At 47.0% G+C, this 19,344-nt stretch overlaps 1 protein-coding gene across 1 annotated transcript in view; it reads right to left on the reverse strand.

The window, feature by feature from the left end:
- The window catches only part of LOC130113910 (receptor-type tyrosine-protein phosphatase zeta-like), a 132,377-nt gene extending 114,112 nt beyond the window's left edge, over positions 1 to 18,265 (reverse strand). Inside the window, exon 1 of the mRNA XM_056281610.1 lies at positions 18,046 to 18,265. Within this exon, the coding sequence (XP_056137585.1) occupies positions 18,046 to 18,109 (64 nt within the window). The 5' untranslated portion in view covers positions 18,110 to 18,265. The remainder of the gene's footprint in view (positions 1 to 18,045) is intronic.
- Between the last annotated feature and the right edge of the window lie 1,079 nt (positions 18,266 to 19,344).

Consider the following 19,344-nt stretch of genomic DNA (forward strand, 5'->3'; position numbering starts at 1 on the left):
TGCTATCATATCCTGTGTTATTACCCTGCTATCACATCCTGTGTGTTATTATCCTGCTATCATATCCTGTGTTATTACGCCGCTATTACATCCTATGTTATTACCCTGCTATCACATCCTGTGTGTTATTATCCTGCTATCATATCCTGTGTTATTACCCTGCTATTACATCCTGTGTTATGACCCTGCTATCACATCCTGTGTGTTATTATCCCGCTATCACATCCTGTGTTATTACCCTGCTGTTACATCCTGTGTTATTACCCTGCTATCACATCCTGTGTGTTATTATTCTGCTATCATATCCTGTGTTATTACCCTGCTATTACATCCTGTGTTATTACCCTGCTATCGCATCCTGTGTGTTATGACCCTGCTATTACATCCTGTGTGTTATGACCCTGATATCACATCCTGTGTTATTACCCTGCTATTACATCCTGTGTTATTACCCTGCTATCACATCCTGTGTGTTATTACCCTGCTATCATATCCTCTGTTATTATCCTGCTATTACATCCTGTGTGTTATTACCCTGCTATTACACCCTGTGTGTTATGACCCTGCTATTACATCCTGTGTGTTATGACCCTGATATCACATCCTGTGTTATTACCCTGCTATTACATCCTGTGTTATTACCCTGCTATCACATCCTGTGTGTTATTACCCTGCTATCATATCCTCTGTTATTATCCTGCTATCACATCCTGTGTGGTATTACCCTGCTATCATATCCTGTGTTATTACCCCGCTATTACATCCTCTGTTATGACCCTGCTATCACATCCTGTGTGTTATTATCCTGCTATCATATCCTGTGTTATTACCCTGCTATCACATCCTGTGTGTTATTATCCTGCTATCATATCCTGTGTTATTACGCCGCTATTACATCCTATGTTATTACCCTGCTATCACATCCTGTGTGTTATTATCCTGCTATCATATCCTGTGTTATTACCCTGCTATTACATCCTGTGTTATGACCCTGCTATCACATCCTGTGTGTTATTATCCCGCTATCACATCCTGTGTTATTACCCTGCTGTTACATCCTGTGTTATTACCCTGCTATCACATCCTGTGTGTTATTATTCTGCTATCATATCCTGTGTTATTACCCTGCTATTACATCCTGTGTTATTACCCTGCTATCGCATCCTGTGTGTTATTATCCTGCTATCATATCCTGTGTTATTACCCTGCTATCACATCCTGTGTGTTATTACCCTGTTATTACATCCTGTTAGTTATTGTAATGGTTATTAAAATGCTGTAATTCTGAGTGCACTGAATGGGAAACATACTTATATATTTTAAAAAAAACATCCACTAGATGTGCACTGAGTATAAAAAGATAAGTTGAAATTGCCGGGTTAAAAATGCACTCTGATCTGCAGATCAGATTATCTGTAATCCATTGCTGTGACCTTCCAGGTAAAAGAGGGTAAAAAGATGGGGGTTAAAAGATATAACCTATGTGTTTAAAATGCACAGTCTAATTCTAATTTACGTTCCATACTTTTTTGGGGAAATCCACTTGAAGTTACGTTTCGCAGTGTTTCCTTATTTCGCCAAGTGTAGTCATCAGCCTGTAATCTGCTGATCTGTTGTCGATTGCTAATGCCTTGCTCAGACCTGTAGGGCAATAACGTGCTGCCTGCGGTCGGCCATTACAACATGGGACTTGACTGCAGCAGCGTGGTGTCCGTGTCTTGTGTCTTTCTATCGCCCCTTACAGGTAGGAACGATAGTTGTGATGTGTTTCACGGTGTGTGTGTGTTTTTCTATCCTATAAGGGACACGCAGGGAGTAACATATCCCCGTCTGCAGTAACTTCAGCATGCGAACGTAGTCTGGCTCATCTGGAGATGCTGCTCCGCTGTAGCGTGCTCTGCTGTAGCGTGCTAGCTGTAGCGTGCTCTGCTGTAGCATGCCAGCTGTAGCGTGCTCTGCTGTAGCATGCTAGCTGTAGCGTGCTAGCTGTAGCGTGCTAGCTGTAGCGTGCCAGCTGTAGCGTGCTCTGCTGTAGCATGCCAGCTGTAGCGTGCTAGCTGTAGCATGCTAGCTGTAGCGTGCTCTGCTGTAGCGTGCTAGCTGTAGCGTGCCAGCTGTAGCGTGCTAGCTGTAGCGCGCTAGCTGTAGCGTGCTAGCTGTAGCGTGCCAGCTGTAGCGTGCTAGCTGTAGCGTGCCAGCTGTAGCGTGCCAGCTGTAGCGTGCTAGCTGTAGCGTGCCAGCTGTAGCGTGCTAGCTGTAGCGTGCTCTGCTGTAGCGTGCTAGCTGTAGCGTGCTCTGCTGTAGCGTGCTAGCTGTAGCGTGCTCCGCTGTGGCGTGCTAGCTGTAGCGTGCTCTGCTGTAGCGTGCCAGCTGTAGCGTGCTAGCTGTAGCGTGCTCTGCTGTAGCGTGCTAGCTGTAGCGTGCTCCGCTGTGGCGTGCTAGCTGTAGCGTGCTAGCTCGCTGCGTTGCGTCGGCAGCAGCGCAGTAGAAAGGTCGTGGTCGCCATTTAGTGAGGAAGCGTGTCGTGACAAAGCGTGTTTGCTCTGCACTCATTCTACATGATGGGGTTACAACAGTCACGCTGAAGTGTTGCAGTTTACCAAATAGATCAGTTGACGGTGTAAAATTACGTCTATTTGCGTTTAAGTTAAATTGAGATTAAGCTGTTCTCAGGGTTAAATGCATGACAGTAGTAGTAGTGTCTAGTGTTGGGACAATGCCCACATATTATGCTGTCTGTTTTAAAGGTGCAACAGGTAATGTCCTAAGTCGGTTCAAGGTGGTGATTCAGAGTATTTTTCGAAGTCAGTTTAAAGCTACTGTAAAGATATTCCCTTTCTAATGCTGTTTTAAGATGCTGTAAAGATATTCTGCTCATTCTGGTTAAATGTCCAATGCAGACATTTTTCTGATTTATATCTAACGTGTTTTCTGTGTTGTTTAAGGTAACATAAAGACAATATTGATATTTTTCATTGTGACAATTGGCAATGCTATGTTTTTCTAATTGTGTACTTTCTTAAAGGGACAATGCACTATGTTTCAAATTGTTTATAGGGACAATGCAATGTTTATTGAGAAGCTTGGTGAACATGTAAATATGAATGTTTTGGAAAATACATTGCAACATTGGACTTGGCTGCAGCAACATCGTGTCCGTGTTTTGTTTCTTTCTATTCCCCCTTACAGGGGCATAACATTACTACCTTTACTATTACTATTACTATTACTTATTACCCTGCTATTACAGTTTACACGACGCTCTGATTAGACCATGCAGTCATCTCTTATAGTCAAGTCGAGTCGAGTCCATTTTATTTGTGTAGCCCAATGTCACAAATTACAAGTTTGCCTCAGGGGGCTTTACAGTAGCACAACATCCTGTCCTTAGACCCTCGCATCGGATAAGGAACGATTCCCTAAAAAAACAAAACACCCCTTTAACAGGGAGAAAAAACAGGGAGAAACCTCAGGGAGAGCAGCAGAGGAGGGATCTCCAAGACTACCATAGTTCAGATTTGCATGGAGAACCCTCTGGTTCGTGGAACACCTGCGACTCATTAAACACCAGAGTAGGAGAAACAACACTGCAGCACCTTGATATCTAAACTCCTGCTTCCATGTAAGTTCTGGTTCTGTTTCCTCTCGTGCCAGACCTCATCCTGCACCAGATCCCTCAGATCTCAGGATCACGCTCAAGGTGTGTCAGAAAAAATGCAAATAACCTGTTAGACGCTTAGACGCTTGGTGGGGCTGATGGAGGAGCAGCCCCAGGCTGAACACCCACTCAACAGACTCGTTTCCAAAGTACACATCTGAAAATGTGAGGTTGAGAGATAACCCTCCAGAATCTGGTTTTAACAACCACTCCTCACGTTCACCTCCACTGTACTCATACAACCCTAAGACAGCAGACTGATAGCATGTTAACACGTCATCAAAACTTAAAAACATTATTACACGACCTTTAAAAACATTATGCAGTGTGAAATGTCTTTGTCGTTTGTCGTTTTCTGGGGAAGATTTGATTTTCCCAAACCAGCGGCTGCCCGGGTGACCTAGCCGCGTCAGCTTAACCAACTTTAGCAAGAACGTCAGAGGGCGTTGATGAAAGACAGTTGGTTGGTGACGCTGAGGAGATAAGAACCAGTTAAAGAATTCTATTCAGCCCAAACGCCAAATTCAAACCGCTGAACAAAAGGTAGGAGGGGTCAGTTATAATTTTTTTCCCGCCCTTCCCCCCTCCCCAGTTGTACCTGGCCAATTACCCCCGCTCTTCCAAGTCGTCTCGGTCTCTGCTCCACCCCCTCTGCTGATGCAGGGAGGGCTGCAGACTACCACATGCCTCCTCCAATACATGTGGAGTCACCAGCCTCTTCTTTTCACCTGACAGTGAGGAGTTTCACCAGGGGGACGTAGCGCGTGGGAGGATCACGCTATTCCCCCAAGTTCCCCCTCACCCCCCCCCCCCCGTAACAGGCGCCCCGACCGACCAGAGGAGGCGCTAGTGCAGCGACCAGGACACATACCCACATCCAGTTTCCCAACCGCAGATGCGGCCAATTGTGTCTGTAGGGACGACCGACCAAGCCGGAGGTAATACGGGGATCCAAACCGGCGATCCCAGTGTTGGTAGGCAACGGATTAGACCGCCATGCTACCTGGACGGAAGTCAGTTATTCTACCAACTGGGCCGAGGGTGTAGTCCACAAGGATTTGTACTAGATGTTAGCTGACAAGTGATCATGTTGGAAGTTAAAACTACAGCCCAGAAGATCTATATGCAAACAAATGTTCATGCTCTCTATCCCTGACATGTTCAACACCTTATTTAATCTGCCCACACCATGCAGACTGTAGTGGTGTGAGATAAGGATGCCTGGTGTCTGGTAGGACTCTACCAAGAAAAATGACAGGGAGCATAGTGTTTCCATCCTCTTCATAGCAGCCAGGTGAGGAAGAAGAAGGCAGATAGTGTTGAGTTAGAACAAGAAGTGAAGGTGTTGTGTCTAACCGGCAGATATGACAGAACAAGCTGGCAGAAGACCTGCACCAACACATACCAGCACTACATCCACAAGTCCAAGCCCGGTTCTCCCAGCTTTTATGTTTGTTTCTGACACAACAGCCCTGCTGACTCTCATTCATGTGGAATGAAGCTCAGCCCACCACACACACCTCACCACCACCTTCATAGAGACACACTGGTCCAGTAACACCACCACCTACATAGAGACACACTGGTCCAGTAACACAACACCTACACAGAGACACACTGGTCCAGTAACACCACCACCTACATAGAGACACACTGGTCCAGTAACACCACCACCTACATAGAGACACACTGGTCCAGTAACACCACCACCTACATAGAGACACACTGGTCCAGTAACACCACCACCTACATAGAGACACACTGGTCCAGTAACACCACCACCTACATAGAGACACACTGGTCCAGTAACACACCTACATAGAGACACACTGGTCCAGTAACACAACACCTACATAGAGACACACTGGTCCAGTAACACCACCACCTACATAGGACACACTGGTCCAGTAACACCACCACCTACATAGAGACACACTAGTCCAGTAACACCACCACCTACATAGAGACACACTGGTCCAGTAACACCACCACCTACATAGAGACACACTGGTCCAGTAACACAAAACCTACATAGAGACACACTGGTCCAGTAACACCACCACCTACATAGAGACACACTAGTCCAGTAACACCACCACCTACATAGAGACACACTGGTCCAGTAACACCACCACCTACATAGAGACACACTGGTCCAGTAACGCAACACCTACATAGAGACATACTGGTCCAGTAACACCACCACCTACAGAGTTGTTTAACTGTGACACACTGTTAAACTCAGAAGTGATGACATTGGATGAGAGATAATTCAAACAGACGTTGTAGACATCCTGAAAGCCTCTTTGAGACTCATCAAATCCTTTCTTTGAGCCTGCATCTGCCTCTCACGTCCTCAGATGGAGCTGCAGAGAGTCACTCCTCCAGATGGGAGGTGAGTGTGAGGAGAAGGGGCAAGTAATCCCACAGTCCCAGTGTGGTCGAGGACTGTGGTCCTCTACTGAAGAGGATTGTGACCCAGCAGGCCCTCCACACAAGCTGTGCTGGCCTCTTCAGCGTCACTTTGAGATTCTGTATTCAACATTGAGACACAAGAGCCATCGAGCTGAGAGACCACATACTACAGAGAGACAGACAGAAGGGCAGAGAGAGAGACAGGGAGCCATCGAGCTGAGAGACCACATACTATAGAGAGACAGACAGAGAGACAGACAGAGAGCCATCGAGCCGAGAGACCACATACTACAGAGAGACAGACAGAGAGACAGACAGAAAGCCATCGAGCCGAGAGACCACATACTACAGAGAGACAGACAGACAGAGAGACAGTCAGAGAGCCATCGAGCCGAGAGACCACATACTACAGAGAGACAGACAGAGAGCCATCGAGCCGAGAGACCACATACTACAGAGAGACAGACAGAGAGACAGACAGAAAGCCATCGAGCCGAGAGACCACATACTACAGAGAGACAGACAGAGAGACAGACAGAGAGCCATCGAGCCGAGAGACCACATACTACAGAGAGACAGACAGAGAGACAGACAGAAAGCCATCGAGCCGAGAGACCACATACTACAGAGAGACAGACAGACAGAGAGACAGACAGAGAGCCATCGAGCCGAGAGACCACATACTACAGAGAGACAGACAGAGAGACAGACAGAGAGCCATCGAGCCGAGAGACCACATACTACAGAGAGACAGAGAGAGAGACAGACAGAGAGCCATCGAGCCGAGAGACCACATACTACAGAGAGACAGACAGAGAGCCATCGAGCTGAGAGACCACATACTACAGAGAGACAGAGAGAGAGACAGACAGAGAGCCATCGAGCCGAGAGACCACATACTACAGAGAGACAGACAGAGAGCCATCGAGCCGAGAGACCACATACTACAGAGAGACAGACAGAGAGCCATCGAGCCGAGAGACCACATACTACAGAGAGACAGACAGAGAGCCAGGACAAATAAGATGGGTCTTCACCAGCCCCTATCAGACATTCTGCCCCGCCAGCGGTGAGCAGAGAGGAGCAGACTGCTGGACCAACGCCAAGGTGCACACACACACACACACACACACACACACACACACACACACACACACACACACACACACGCAGACACCACACACAGACACACACACACACACACAGTGAAGTGTTTGTACAGCGTGTCATACACTAAGGCAGGTCAGTGTTTTACATAAAAACATTTACACTTTACACCCCCATTAATACACACACACACACACACACACACACAGTAAAGACAAACACACACACACAGTAAAGACAAACACACACACACAGTAAAGACAAATACACACACACACAGACACCACACACGCACACACACATGCACACACACAGACACCACACACACAGACACACACATACACACACACACAGACACACACACACACAGTAAAGACAAATACATACACACAGTAAAGTGAGCGGAGGGGGACAAATGAGGAGGAGGAGGAGGAGGAGGAGGAGGAGGAGGATTAAAAACGTCAGGGTGTGTGTGTGTGTGTGTGTGTGTGACATGTCGAGAGAAAGGAGGAGATGCAGGATGTGGGTATGAGAGAGATGGAGAAGTGGGAGGAGGGGTTGTCTGGTACTGGGTTTATATCACTGTGACTCCCCTCCCCTCCCCTCCCCTCCCCTCCCCTCCCCTCCCCTCCCCCTCAACCTCCCAGTGTGAGAGCGTCCTGCCTCACCAGTAACAGCAGCGCGTCACACACACACACACACAAGCTGCATCAGTGTTGCTACGCCCGTCCATATTGTTAGAAAACACATGTCTCTCTCTAACAACCAGTCCCCGCCTGACCTGCCGTTACTCTGCCCCCCCCCCCCTCACCCGGAGACAGGCAGACAGACAGGCAGACAGACAGACAGGCAGACAGACAGACACAGAGATACAGAGAGAGAGGCCGTAGGACAGTGTGCGTGTGTGTGTGTGTGTGTGTGTGTGTGTGTGTGTGTGTGTGTGTGTGTGTGTGTGTGTGTGTGTGTGTGAGTTTAAGTCTCTACTCTGCTCCTCCACCATCTCCTGGACCAGGAGAAGCAGACGGGGAACAAGACTCTCAGACGAGATGGAACATAACGGTGGGAAGACGAAGGTCATGATGAAGATGAGAGCGATTCATGAAAGTGTGGAGATGAATGGAAGAGTGAGGAGAGAGGGACTGGAGACCAGGTCATCTGATGTCATCTGTTCCTGTCCATGTCTTCACACAGAAACCAGAACCAGACGAGAACCTCATGCTGAGTCTCAGCCTCACACCTGACACACAGAACACGTGTCTGTCATCCTGACTCCCAATCTCCACCTCCCCACATCATCCTGACTCCCAACCTCCACCTCCCCACATCATCCTGACTCCCACCTCCCCCACAACATCCTGACCCCCACCTCCAGCTCCCCCACAGCATCCTGATTCCCACCTCCACTTCCCCCACAGCATCCTGACTCCCAGCCTCCACCTCCCTCACATCATCCCGACTCCCACCTCCACCTCCCCCACAACTTCCTGACTCCCACCTCCACCTCCCCCACATTATCCTGACTCCCAGCCTCCACCTCCCCCACAGCAGCAAAGAGGACATCTGCTCACATGGTGGTGAAGGAGCAGAAGGAGGTTTAGGTGGAGGCTCTCAGGTGGGCATCAAGTCTGGACCTCAAACAACCCCTCCCCGTCCCCTTCACCGGCAGACCATCTGTCACCTCCTCCCTCCTCCTCATACACAACAACACAGCCAAGAAACAGCCGGAAGGAGGAGTCGTCCTCTGCTTCGCTCCTTCTACCATGGAGGACAGATGGTGGAAGGAATTCAACCGTTCACCTCACTTGTCTTTTCCTCCATCATCACCTGAGCTGCCATCCCAGCAGACCATCACCTGCTTTATTCCCTCAAGCAGACTGAAGAAGAGTGTGATGGCAAAGGGAGAGGAGGAAGAGAGGGAGGTGTGATGTGAAGGCCAAGCTGTGCTGGTACTAAACCATCAAACCCAGTCAGTACATGGTTGATTCTGAGACATCCCAGTATGGTAACATAACCACGTTGACTGCGTTTACATGGACACTTACGTCGAGCTACGGTTAGGTCGTGTAACTGGACTACTGTCGTTGTCCCAGTACACAAGGACCGACCCCGGTACGGTAGGTGGCGATATGCCCCCTTTCAGCTGGTGCTATAGGGTGAAAGACCGCCACGGGGACTACTATGGATCACGCGCAGATCGCCTAGGCCAGTTCGGGGCCGATTGAAGCGTATACATGCCAGAGTAAATCCATCCCCAACCGCATCATCTAGGTGTGTTAGTCCCACTTCCAGAAATTCCATTTGGTACGATTTCAGCCGGACTAACACGTTTACATGTGTTTTAAAAGTCCAGCTTCAGTCGGACTAACACGTTTATATGTATTTTAAAAGTCCAGTTTCAGTCTGACTAACACGTTTACATGTGTTTTAAAAGTACAGTTTCAGCCGGACTAACACGTTTACATGTGTTTTAAAAGTCCAGTTTCAGTCGGACTAACACGTTTACATGTGTTTTAAAAGTCCAGTTTTAGTCAGACTAACACGTTTACATGTGTTTTAAAAGTCCAGTTTCAGTCGGACTAACACGTTTATATGTATTTTAAAAGTCCAGTTTCAGCCGGACTAACACGTTTACATGTGTTTTAAAAGTCCAGTTTAAGACGGTCTAACGCGTTTACAGGTTTTAAAAGTCCAGTTTCAGTCGAACTAACACGTTTACATGTGCTTTAAAAGTCCAGTTTTAGTCTAACACGTTTACATGTGTTTTAAAAGTCCAGTTTCAGTCGGACTAACACGTTTACATGTGTTTTAAAAGTCCAGTTTCAGTCAGACTAACACTTTTACATGTGTTTTAAAAGGCCAGTTTCAGTCTGACTAACACGTTTAAATGTATTTTAAAAGTCCAGTTTCACTCGAAATAACACGTTTACATGTGTTTTAAAAGTCCAGTTTCAGTCTGACTAACACGTTTACATGTGTTTTAATAGTCCAGCTTCAGTCGGACTAACACGTTTACATGTGTTTTAAAAGTCAAGTTTCAGTCGGACTAACACGTTTACATGTGTTTTAAAAGTACAGTTTCAGTCGGACTAACACGTTTACATGTTTTAAAAGTCCGGTTTTAGTCAGACTAACACGTTTACATGTGTTTTAAAAGTCCAGTTTCAGTCGGACTAACACGTTTACGTGTGTTTTAATAGTCCAGTTTCAGTCGGACTAACACGTTTACATGTGTTTTAAAAGCCCAGTTTCGGTCGGACTAACACGTTTACATGTATTTTAAAAGTAAAGTTTCAGTCGGACTAACACGTTTACATGTATTTTAAAAGTCCAGTTTCAGTCGGACTAACACGTTTACATGTGTTTTAAAAGTCCAGTTGCAGTCGGACTAACGCGTTTACATGTGTTTTAAAAGTCCAGTTTCAGTCGGACTAACACGTTTACGTGTGTTTTAAAAGCCCAGTTTCAGTCGGACTAACACGTTTACATGTGTTTTAAAAGTCCAGTTTCAGTCGGACTAATACGTTTACATGTATTTTAAAAGCAAAGTTTCAGTCGGACTAACACGTTTACATGTATTTTAAAAAGTCCAGTTTCACTCGGAATAACACGTTTACATGTGTTTGAAAAGTCCAGTTTCAGTCGGACTAACACGTTTACATGCAGGGTCCGAAATTAACTTTTTGGCTTACTGGCCAAGGGGACTGGTAGATGAAAAAATCTACCGGCCAAGCATATTTTTTATCGGCCAAAATTATTAGTAGCCTTTTTTTTTGCCATACAAACGTTTTCAGTACATATCAATGAGAGAATAAGGTATTGTGTTGAATAAAAGCTTTTAAAAATGTGCAGATTTGAAGCAAAAATATTTTTATGTAAAATTAGTCAATGGTTAAATGATAAAATGTTACAAGTATGATTTCATGTTTCATTTGCAGTATTATTGTAACTACTCGAGTGCTCCACATGCCCGTCCCTAGTCCCAGACTACTTCTCACTCTACAGCAGCCACTCTCTTTGCACCGTCCATGAAGTCTGGCCTCCTGCTCCTGGCAGAGTCTTGGTGCAACAGATCAACAGCACTGGTTGGCTCATACTCCCTGATCTTGGGAGATGACAGCTGCACCATCAGTAGATTCCAGAGTGTGACTAATTGGTTATTTTAAATCATTTTTATTTCTGATTTCCCTCCCAATTTAGTGGCCAATCGATCCCTATTTTAGTTCAGACACCCACCCTCGTACTGCATGCGTTTGCCAACTGCATCTCTCCGGCCTGCAGTCTGGAAGGAGACGCCTCGCGGCGAATCCAGGTCGAACCACTGCTTTTACCCCCACACACACAGAGACGCATTCATGTGGCGAACACAAGCCGACTCCGCCCCTCCCGAAGAGGGCGCTGCCAACTACTGCTGCTTCATCGAGTCCGGCCATAGTCGGATCTGACGAGACCGGGGCGCGAACCCCGGTCCCAGTGGGCAACTGCATCGACACAAAACCGATGCTTAGACCGCTACGCCACCGCGGACACGCCAATCAGTGTTAACCAGTTTCATGGTGTTGAAGCTAGCACACAGCTAACGTTAGTGCAAGCTAGGTGTCACATACTAGTGCTAGCTGGCTAACGCTAGCCCCAGCCAGCACGTTGTTTACGCTGTATAAGGATATTCTGAGATGACAACTAAATTCCCTTACTCGCACATCCATTCGGAGTCGGAGAGATTCTCCTGCTGGTCTGCTCGGACATGGCTATTAGCGCCTTTAGGGAGGATGCTGCGAGGACAGGCTCCGACTGAGCCCGACAGGCCTTCATACAGGTAATGTGACGTCTGGAGGTCTCATGGTCCCTGATGGTTTCTACCTTCATCATCTTGTTACCGATGACACATGAACTGCTGCGGGTTCTGGCCCCCTGGCGACAGACGGAGCAACTCCTTATCACGGTCTGTGCGTTATACTCCCGCCAGCCTCTCGCACCTCCTTTATCGCCATACCTCCACTTTTCACTAAACTTTGCTTTTTTTCGGTTTGGTGGTGATGGTGGCTTCTTCCTCCTCTTCGGGGCATGGTTGTCTTTCTGATGGTGGTTTTGCGCCTTCTGAATATGGCCACATAACTGGTGTTGCTGGCTAACGCTAGCTAAAAGAATAGAGTAGGCCAGTACCGAGGGTGACGGTGCTGCTGTCGTTGTTCCTCCCGAGTCTGTACGTCATGTTACCCGCCAGTAGCGTAGCAACATTCTAATGCACTCTGATTGGTTAGTTTCTGTTATTGTTGTGGCTATGTTATTGCTGTTGCTAAGGAGAGAGAGAGAGAGGGAGAGAGAGCGAGAGAGATGGGGGGGGGGATTAAGTGGTTGAATTTCACTTTTTTTGTTACTCGCCATTTCGCGGGTAGGCTTCTGAGATTTACTCGTCAATCAGAAAATCTACTCGCATTTGGCAAGTGGCGAGTGTTAATTTGGGACCCTGTTTACATGTGTTTTAAGAAATGGAAATCAAGAAATGGAAACGGATGATCCGCTGTGGCGACCCCTAACGGGAGCAGCCGAAAGTAGTAGTAGTAGTAGTAGTAGTAGTTTACATGTGTTTTAAAAGTCCAGTTTCAGTCGGACTAACGCGTTTACATGTGTTTTAAAAGTCCAGTTTCAGTCGGACTAACACGTTTACATGTATTTTAAAAGTCCAGTTTCACTCGGACTAACACGTTTACATGTGTTTTAAAAGTCCAGTTTCAGTCGGACTAACACGTTTACATGTGTTTTAAAAGCCCAGTTTCGGTCGGACTAACGCGTTTACATGTGTTTTAAAAGGCCAGTTTCAGTCGGACTAACACGTTTAAATGTATTTTAAAAGTCCAGTTTCAGTCGGACTAACACGTTTACATGTGTTTTAAAAGTCCAGTTTCAGTCTGACTAACACGTTTACATGTGTTTTAAAAGGCCAGTTTCAGTCGGACTAACACGTTTAAATGTATTTTAAAAGTCCAGTTTCACTCGAAATAACACGTTTACATGTGTTTTAAAAGTCCAGTTTCAGTCTGACTAACACGTTTACATGTGTTTTAATAGTCCAGTTTCAGTCGGACTAACACGTTTACATGTGTTTTAAAAGTACAGTTTCAGTCGGACTAACACGTTTACATGTGTTTTAAAAGCCCAGTTTCGGGCGGACTAACGCGTTTACATGTGTTTTAAAAGGCCAGTTTCAGTCGGACTAACACGTTTAAATGTATTTTAAAAGTCCAGTTTCACTCGAAATAACACGTTTACATGTGTTTTAAAAGTCCAGTTTCAGTCTGACTAACACGTTTACATGTGTTTTAAAAGTCCAGTTCCAGTCTGACTAACACGTTTACATGTTTTTTAATAGTCCAGTTTCAGTCGGACTAACACGTTTACATGTGTTTTAAAAGTCCAGTTTCAGCCGGACTAACACGTTTACATGTATTTTAAAAGTCCAGTTTCACTCGGAATAACACGTTTACATGTATTTTAAAAGTCCAGTTTCACTCGGAATAACACGTTTACATGTGTTTTAAAAGCCCAGTTTCAGTCGGACTAACACGTTTACATGTATTTTAAAAGTACAGCTTCAGTCGGGCTAACACGTTTACATGTGTTTTAAAAGTACAGCTTCAGTCGGGCTAACACGTTTACATGTGTTTTAAAAGTCCAGTTTCAGTCGGACTAACACGTTTACATGTGTTTTAAAAGTCCAGTTTCAGCCGGACTAACACGTTTACATGTGTTTTAAAAGTCAAGTTTCAGTCGGACTAACACGTTTACATGTGTTTTAAAAGTCCAGTTTCAGTCGGACTAACACGTTTACATGTATTTTAAAAGTCCAGTTTCAGTCGGACTAACACGTTTACATGTATTTTAAAAGTCCAGTTTCAGTCGGACTAACACGTTTACATGTATTTTAAAAGTCTAGAAATGGAAACAAAGAAAGTTCAGAAAAATGAAAAGATGTCCTCTTATAAGTTTAGTAGTTTTAATCCCCTGACAGGTAAATAATTAAACTACTGCAGTCTAGATGAAGGTTCCTGACTCTTCCTCACTGATGAGGCTGCTTAATGACACGATGGATGGAGGAGGAGAGTCTGTGGAGACACCGTCACCATGACGACAACACGCATCTCAGTGTACTGTACTACTGTACTGTGATGACACTATCACTACAGCACAGTACTACAGTAATACATGTTGGACATCTCACTATACTGTACTACTGTATTGTGATGACACCATCACTACAGCACAGTACTACAGTAATACATGTTGTACATCTCACTGTACTGTAGTACTGTACTGTGATAACACCGCCACTACAGCACAGTACTACATTAATACATGTTGTACATCTCACGGTACTGTACTACTGTACCGTGATGACACCGTCACTACAGCACAGTACTACAGTAATACATGTTGTACACCTCACTGTACTGTACTACGGTACTATGATGACACCGTCACTACACCACAGTACTACAGTAATACATGTTGTACACCTCACTGTACTGTACTACTGTACTATGATGACGCCGTCACAACAGCACAGTACTACAGTAATACATGTTGTACACCTCACTGTACTGTAGTACTGTACTGTGATAACACCGTCACTACAGCACAGTACTACAGTAATACATGTTGTACTACAGCGTAGTGCTACAATAATATGTGCAACATGTATTGTAGTACTACTGCAGTGTAGTGGGTGGTTTGGTGTATTTAGAGGCGCGAGGCGGAGCTGCACACCCGGTGTCATGATGACGTATGCAGCACCGTGGACACGTGGTCCAACTGTATGCAGGCCTGTTTCACTACGGACACACACACACACACACACACACACACACACACACACACACACACACACACACACACACACACACATACACACACACACACACACACACATATTTGGACGTGTATTTTTCTTAATAAACTCTTCAACACTGCGTCCACACGTCTCCTTCATGCTTGATGAGCCAAACATCCGTCTGTCGTTCAAGCCGTAAAACTGTCTGTCGTTCTAGCCGTAAAACTGTCTGTCGTTCAAGCCGTAAAAAGCGAAGAGACTCATCTGAGACAAGGTGCCGTGGTGGGTGTGTGAGGGTGTTGTGTTACAGCTGCCCTGGTTACAACCTGCTGTGTGTTTCTCTTCACACAACACACAACTCCGACCTGTTCCCCTGCCACAGCTATGGCAAATACCACCCACAACACAAGCCAAGCCTGTCCACACCTCCGCCACAACAACAATAATAATGATAGTAATAATAATAATATAGTAATAATAACATGATAGTAATAATAATGATGATGATGATGATGATAATAATATAGTAATAACATAATAGTAATACTAATGATGATGATGATGATAATAATAATAATAATGCACTAATAATAACAATGGTAATAATAATAATGATGATGATTAGCATAATTGTAATAGTAATAATAGTAATAATAAAAATTGTAATAATAATAGTAATAATGAGATAATAGTAATAGTGGTAATATTAATAATAGTAATAAAAATAATCATAAAATAACAGTAATAATAATAGTGATAGTAATAAACGAGACAAGACAAACACATGGACTCTCCGTCATTTGGTTCAACTTAATAAAAGTCACCGCAACTGGTTTACAACACGATAAATCAGAAGCCAGGGAGTGCCATCAGAAGAAGAGACTGATGGAGAGAAGAGTGAAGGGCAGAAGAGAGTGAAGGGGAGAAGAGAGGACAGAAGAGCGTGAAGGGGAGAAGAGAGTGAAGGGGAGAAGAGAGTGAAGGGGAGAAGAGAGTGAAGGGGAGAAGAGAGTGAAGGGGAGAAGAGAGTGAAGGACAGAAGAGAGTGAAGGACAAGAGAGTGAAGGGGAGAAGAGAGAGAAGGGGAGAATAGAGAAGGGGAGAAGACAGTAAAAGACAGAAGATAGTGAATGGGAGAGACAGTAGAGGACAGAAGAGAGTGAAGGGGAGAATAGAGAAGAGGAGAAGACAGTAAAAGACAGAAGATAGTGAATGGGAGAGACAGTAAAGGACAGAAGAGAGTGAAGGGGAGAATAGAGAAGGGGAGAAGACAGTAAAAGACAGAAGATAGTGAATGGGAGAGACAGTAGAGGACAGAAGAGAGAGAAGGGGAGAATAGAGAAGGGGAGAAGACAGTAAAAGACAGAAGATAGTGAATGGGAGAGACAGTAAAGGACAGAAGAGAGTGAAGGGGAGAATAGAGAAGGGGAGAAGACAGTAAAAGACAGAAGATAGTGAATGGGAGAGACAGTAGAGGACAGAAGAGAGTGAAGGGGAGAAGACAGTAAAGGACAGAAGAGAGTGAAGGGGAGAGACAGTAAAGGACAGAAGATAGTGAAGGGGAGAAGACAGTAAAGGACAGAAGATAGTGAAGGGGAGAGACAGTAAAGGACAGAAGATAGTGAAGGGGAGAAGACAGTAAAGGACAGAAGATAATGAAGGGGAGAAGACAGGGAAGGACAGAAGACAGTGAGGGGAGAAGACAGTGAAGGACAGAAGAGAGTGAAGAGAGGAGAGCGTGAAGGAGAGAAGACAATGAAGCAGAGAAGATAGAGGGATAGAAGACAGAGGGGTAGAGGGACAGAAGAGAGAGGGATAAAGGGACAGAAGAGGGAAGGATAGAGGGATAGAAGGCAGGGAGCGTGTCGTACCTAGGCAGCAGAGGACCAGCAGATAAACTAGAGGGATAGAAGACAGAGGCACAGAAGAGAGAGGGATAGAGGGACAGAAGAGAGAGGGATAGAGGGACAGAAGAAAGAGGGATAGAGGGGTAGAAGAAAGAGGGATAGAGGGACAGAAGGCAGGAAGCGTGTCGTACCTAGGCAGCAGAGGACCAGCAGATAAACTAGAGGGATAGAAGATAGAGGCACAGAAGAGAGAGTGATAAAGGGACAGAAGAGAGAGGGATAGAGGGACAGAAGAGAGAGGGATAGAGGGACAGAAGAGAGAGGGATAGAAGACGGAGGCACAGAAGAGAGAGGGATAGAGGGACAGAAGAAAGAGGGATAGAGGGACAGAAGGGGGAGGGATAGAGGGACAGAAGAGAGAGGGATAGAGGGACAGAAGAGAGAGGGATAGAAGACGGAGGCACAGAAGAGAGAGGGATAGAGGGACAGAAGAAAGAGGGATAGAGGGATAGAGGGACAGAAGAGAGAGGGATAGAGGGACAGAAGAGAGAGGGATAGAAGACGGAGGCACAGAAGAGAGAGGGATAGAGGGACAGAAGAAAGAGGGATAGAGGGACAGAAGGGGGAGGGATAGAGGGACAGAAGAGAGAGGGATAGAGGGACAGAAGAGAGAGGGATAGAGGGACAGAAGAGAGAGGGATAAAGGGACAAAAGAGAGAGGGATAGAGGGACAGAAGAGAGAGGGATAGAAGACAGGCACGGAAGAGAGAGGGATAGAGGGACAGAAGAGAGAGGGATAGAGGGATAGAGGGACAGAAGAGAGGGATAGAGGGACAGAAGAGAGAGGGATAGATGGACAGAGGCACAGAAGAGAGAGGGATAAAGGCACAGAAGAGAGAGGGATAGAAGGACAGAAGAGAGAGGGATAGAGGGACAGAAGAGCGAGGGATAGAGGGACAGAAGAAAGAGGGATAGAGGGACAGAAGGGGGAGGGATAGAGGGACAGAAGAGAGAGGGATAGAAGACAGGCACAGAAGAGAGAGGGATAAAGGGACAGAAGAGAGAGGGATAAAGGGACAGAAGAGAGAGGGATAGAGGGACAGAAGGGGGAGGGATAGAGGGACAGAAGAGAGAGGGATAGAGGGACAGAAGGGGGAGGGATAGAGGGATAGAAGACAGGGAGCGTGTCCTACCTAGGCAGCAGAGGACCAGCGGTGGGACCAGCAGCAGCGCGGCGTGTGAACGCGTCGCCTCCATGTTGTGGGGAAGTCAGATGTTGGGACGAACAACGACGGCAGAGTTCAGGAGAGAAGTCCCACAAAGTCCTCCTCACACTTCCTTCATCCTGCGCTTCCGTTTTGATTCTTTCCTTCCGTCGCTCTTTCTCTTCTCCGCTCCTGTCTTCCGGACGCACCGTCCACCGCGCGCACCTACGCAGAATGAGAGTCTCGCGCGCCTCCCTCCGCAAAACACAGACACACACACACACACACACACACACACACACACACACACACACACACACACACACACACACACACACACACACACACACACACACACTGAGGTAGACAATGCATATATTGTTGTTGCTGTTTGTTTGTTTGTTGTTATATGCAAATATTGACTGCAGCTTGTTGATCACTGCTGCGCGTGCTCAGCATTGAGTGTGCGCGTCGTGTGTGCGTGGTGTGGCGGGGAGTCTGTGGTGGGGAGTCTGTGGTGGGGAGTCTGTGGCGGGGAGTCGTGTGGCGGGGAGTCTGTGGCGGGGAGTCTGTGGTGGGGAGTCTGTGGTGGGGAGTCTGGCGGGGAGTCTGTGGTGGGGAGTCTGTGGCGGGGAGTCTGTGGTGGGGAGTCTGTGCGCGTCGTGTGGCGGGGAGTCTGTGGTGGGGAGTCTGTGGTGGGGAGTCGTGTGGCGGGGAGTCGTGTGGTGGGGAGTCTGTGGTGGGGAGTCTGTGCGCGTCGTGTGGCGGGGAGTCTGTGGCGGGGAGTCTGTGGTGGGGAGTCGTGTGGCGGGGAGTCTGTGGTGGGGAGTCTGTGCGCGTCGTGTGGTGGGGAGTCGTGTGGCGGGGAGTCTGTGGTGGGGAGTCTGTGCGCGTCGTGTGGTGGGGAGTCGTGTGGCGGGGAGTCTGTGGTGGGGAGTCTGTGCGCGTCGTGTGGTGGGGAGTCTGTGCGCGTCGTGTGGTGGGGAGTCTGGTGGGGAGTCTGTGGTGGGGAGTCTGTGGTGGGGAGTCTGTGCGCGTCGTGTGGCGGGGAGTCTGTGGCGGGGAGTCGTGTGGCGGGGAGTCTGTGGCGGGGAGTCTGTGGTGGGGAGTCGTGTGGCGGGGAGTCGTGTGGCGGGGAGTCTGTGGTGGGGAGTCTGTGGCGGGGAGTCTGTAGCGGGGAGTCTGTGGCGGGGAGTCTGTGGCGGGGAGTCGTGTGGCGGGGAGTCTGTGGCGGGGAGTCTGTAGCGGGGAGTCGTGTGGCGGGGAGTCTGTGGCGGGGAGTCTGTG

This window comes from Lampris incognitus, chromosome 6 (genome assembly GCF_029633865.1).
Source record: "Lampris incognitus isolate fLamInc1 chromosome 6, fLamInc1.hap2, whole genome shotgun sequence".
Taxonomy (NCBI): Eukaryota; Metazoa; Chordata; class Actinopteri; order Lampriformes; family Lampridae; genus Lampris; species Lampris incognitus.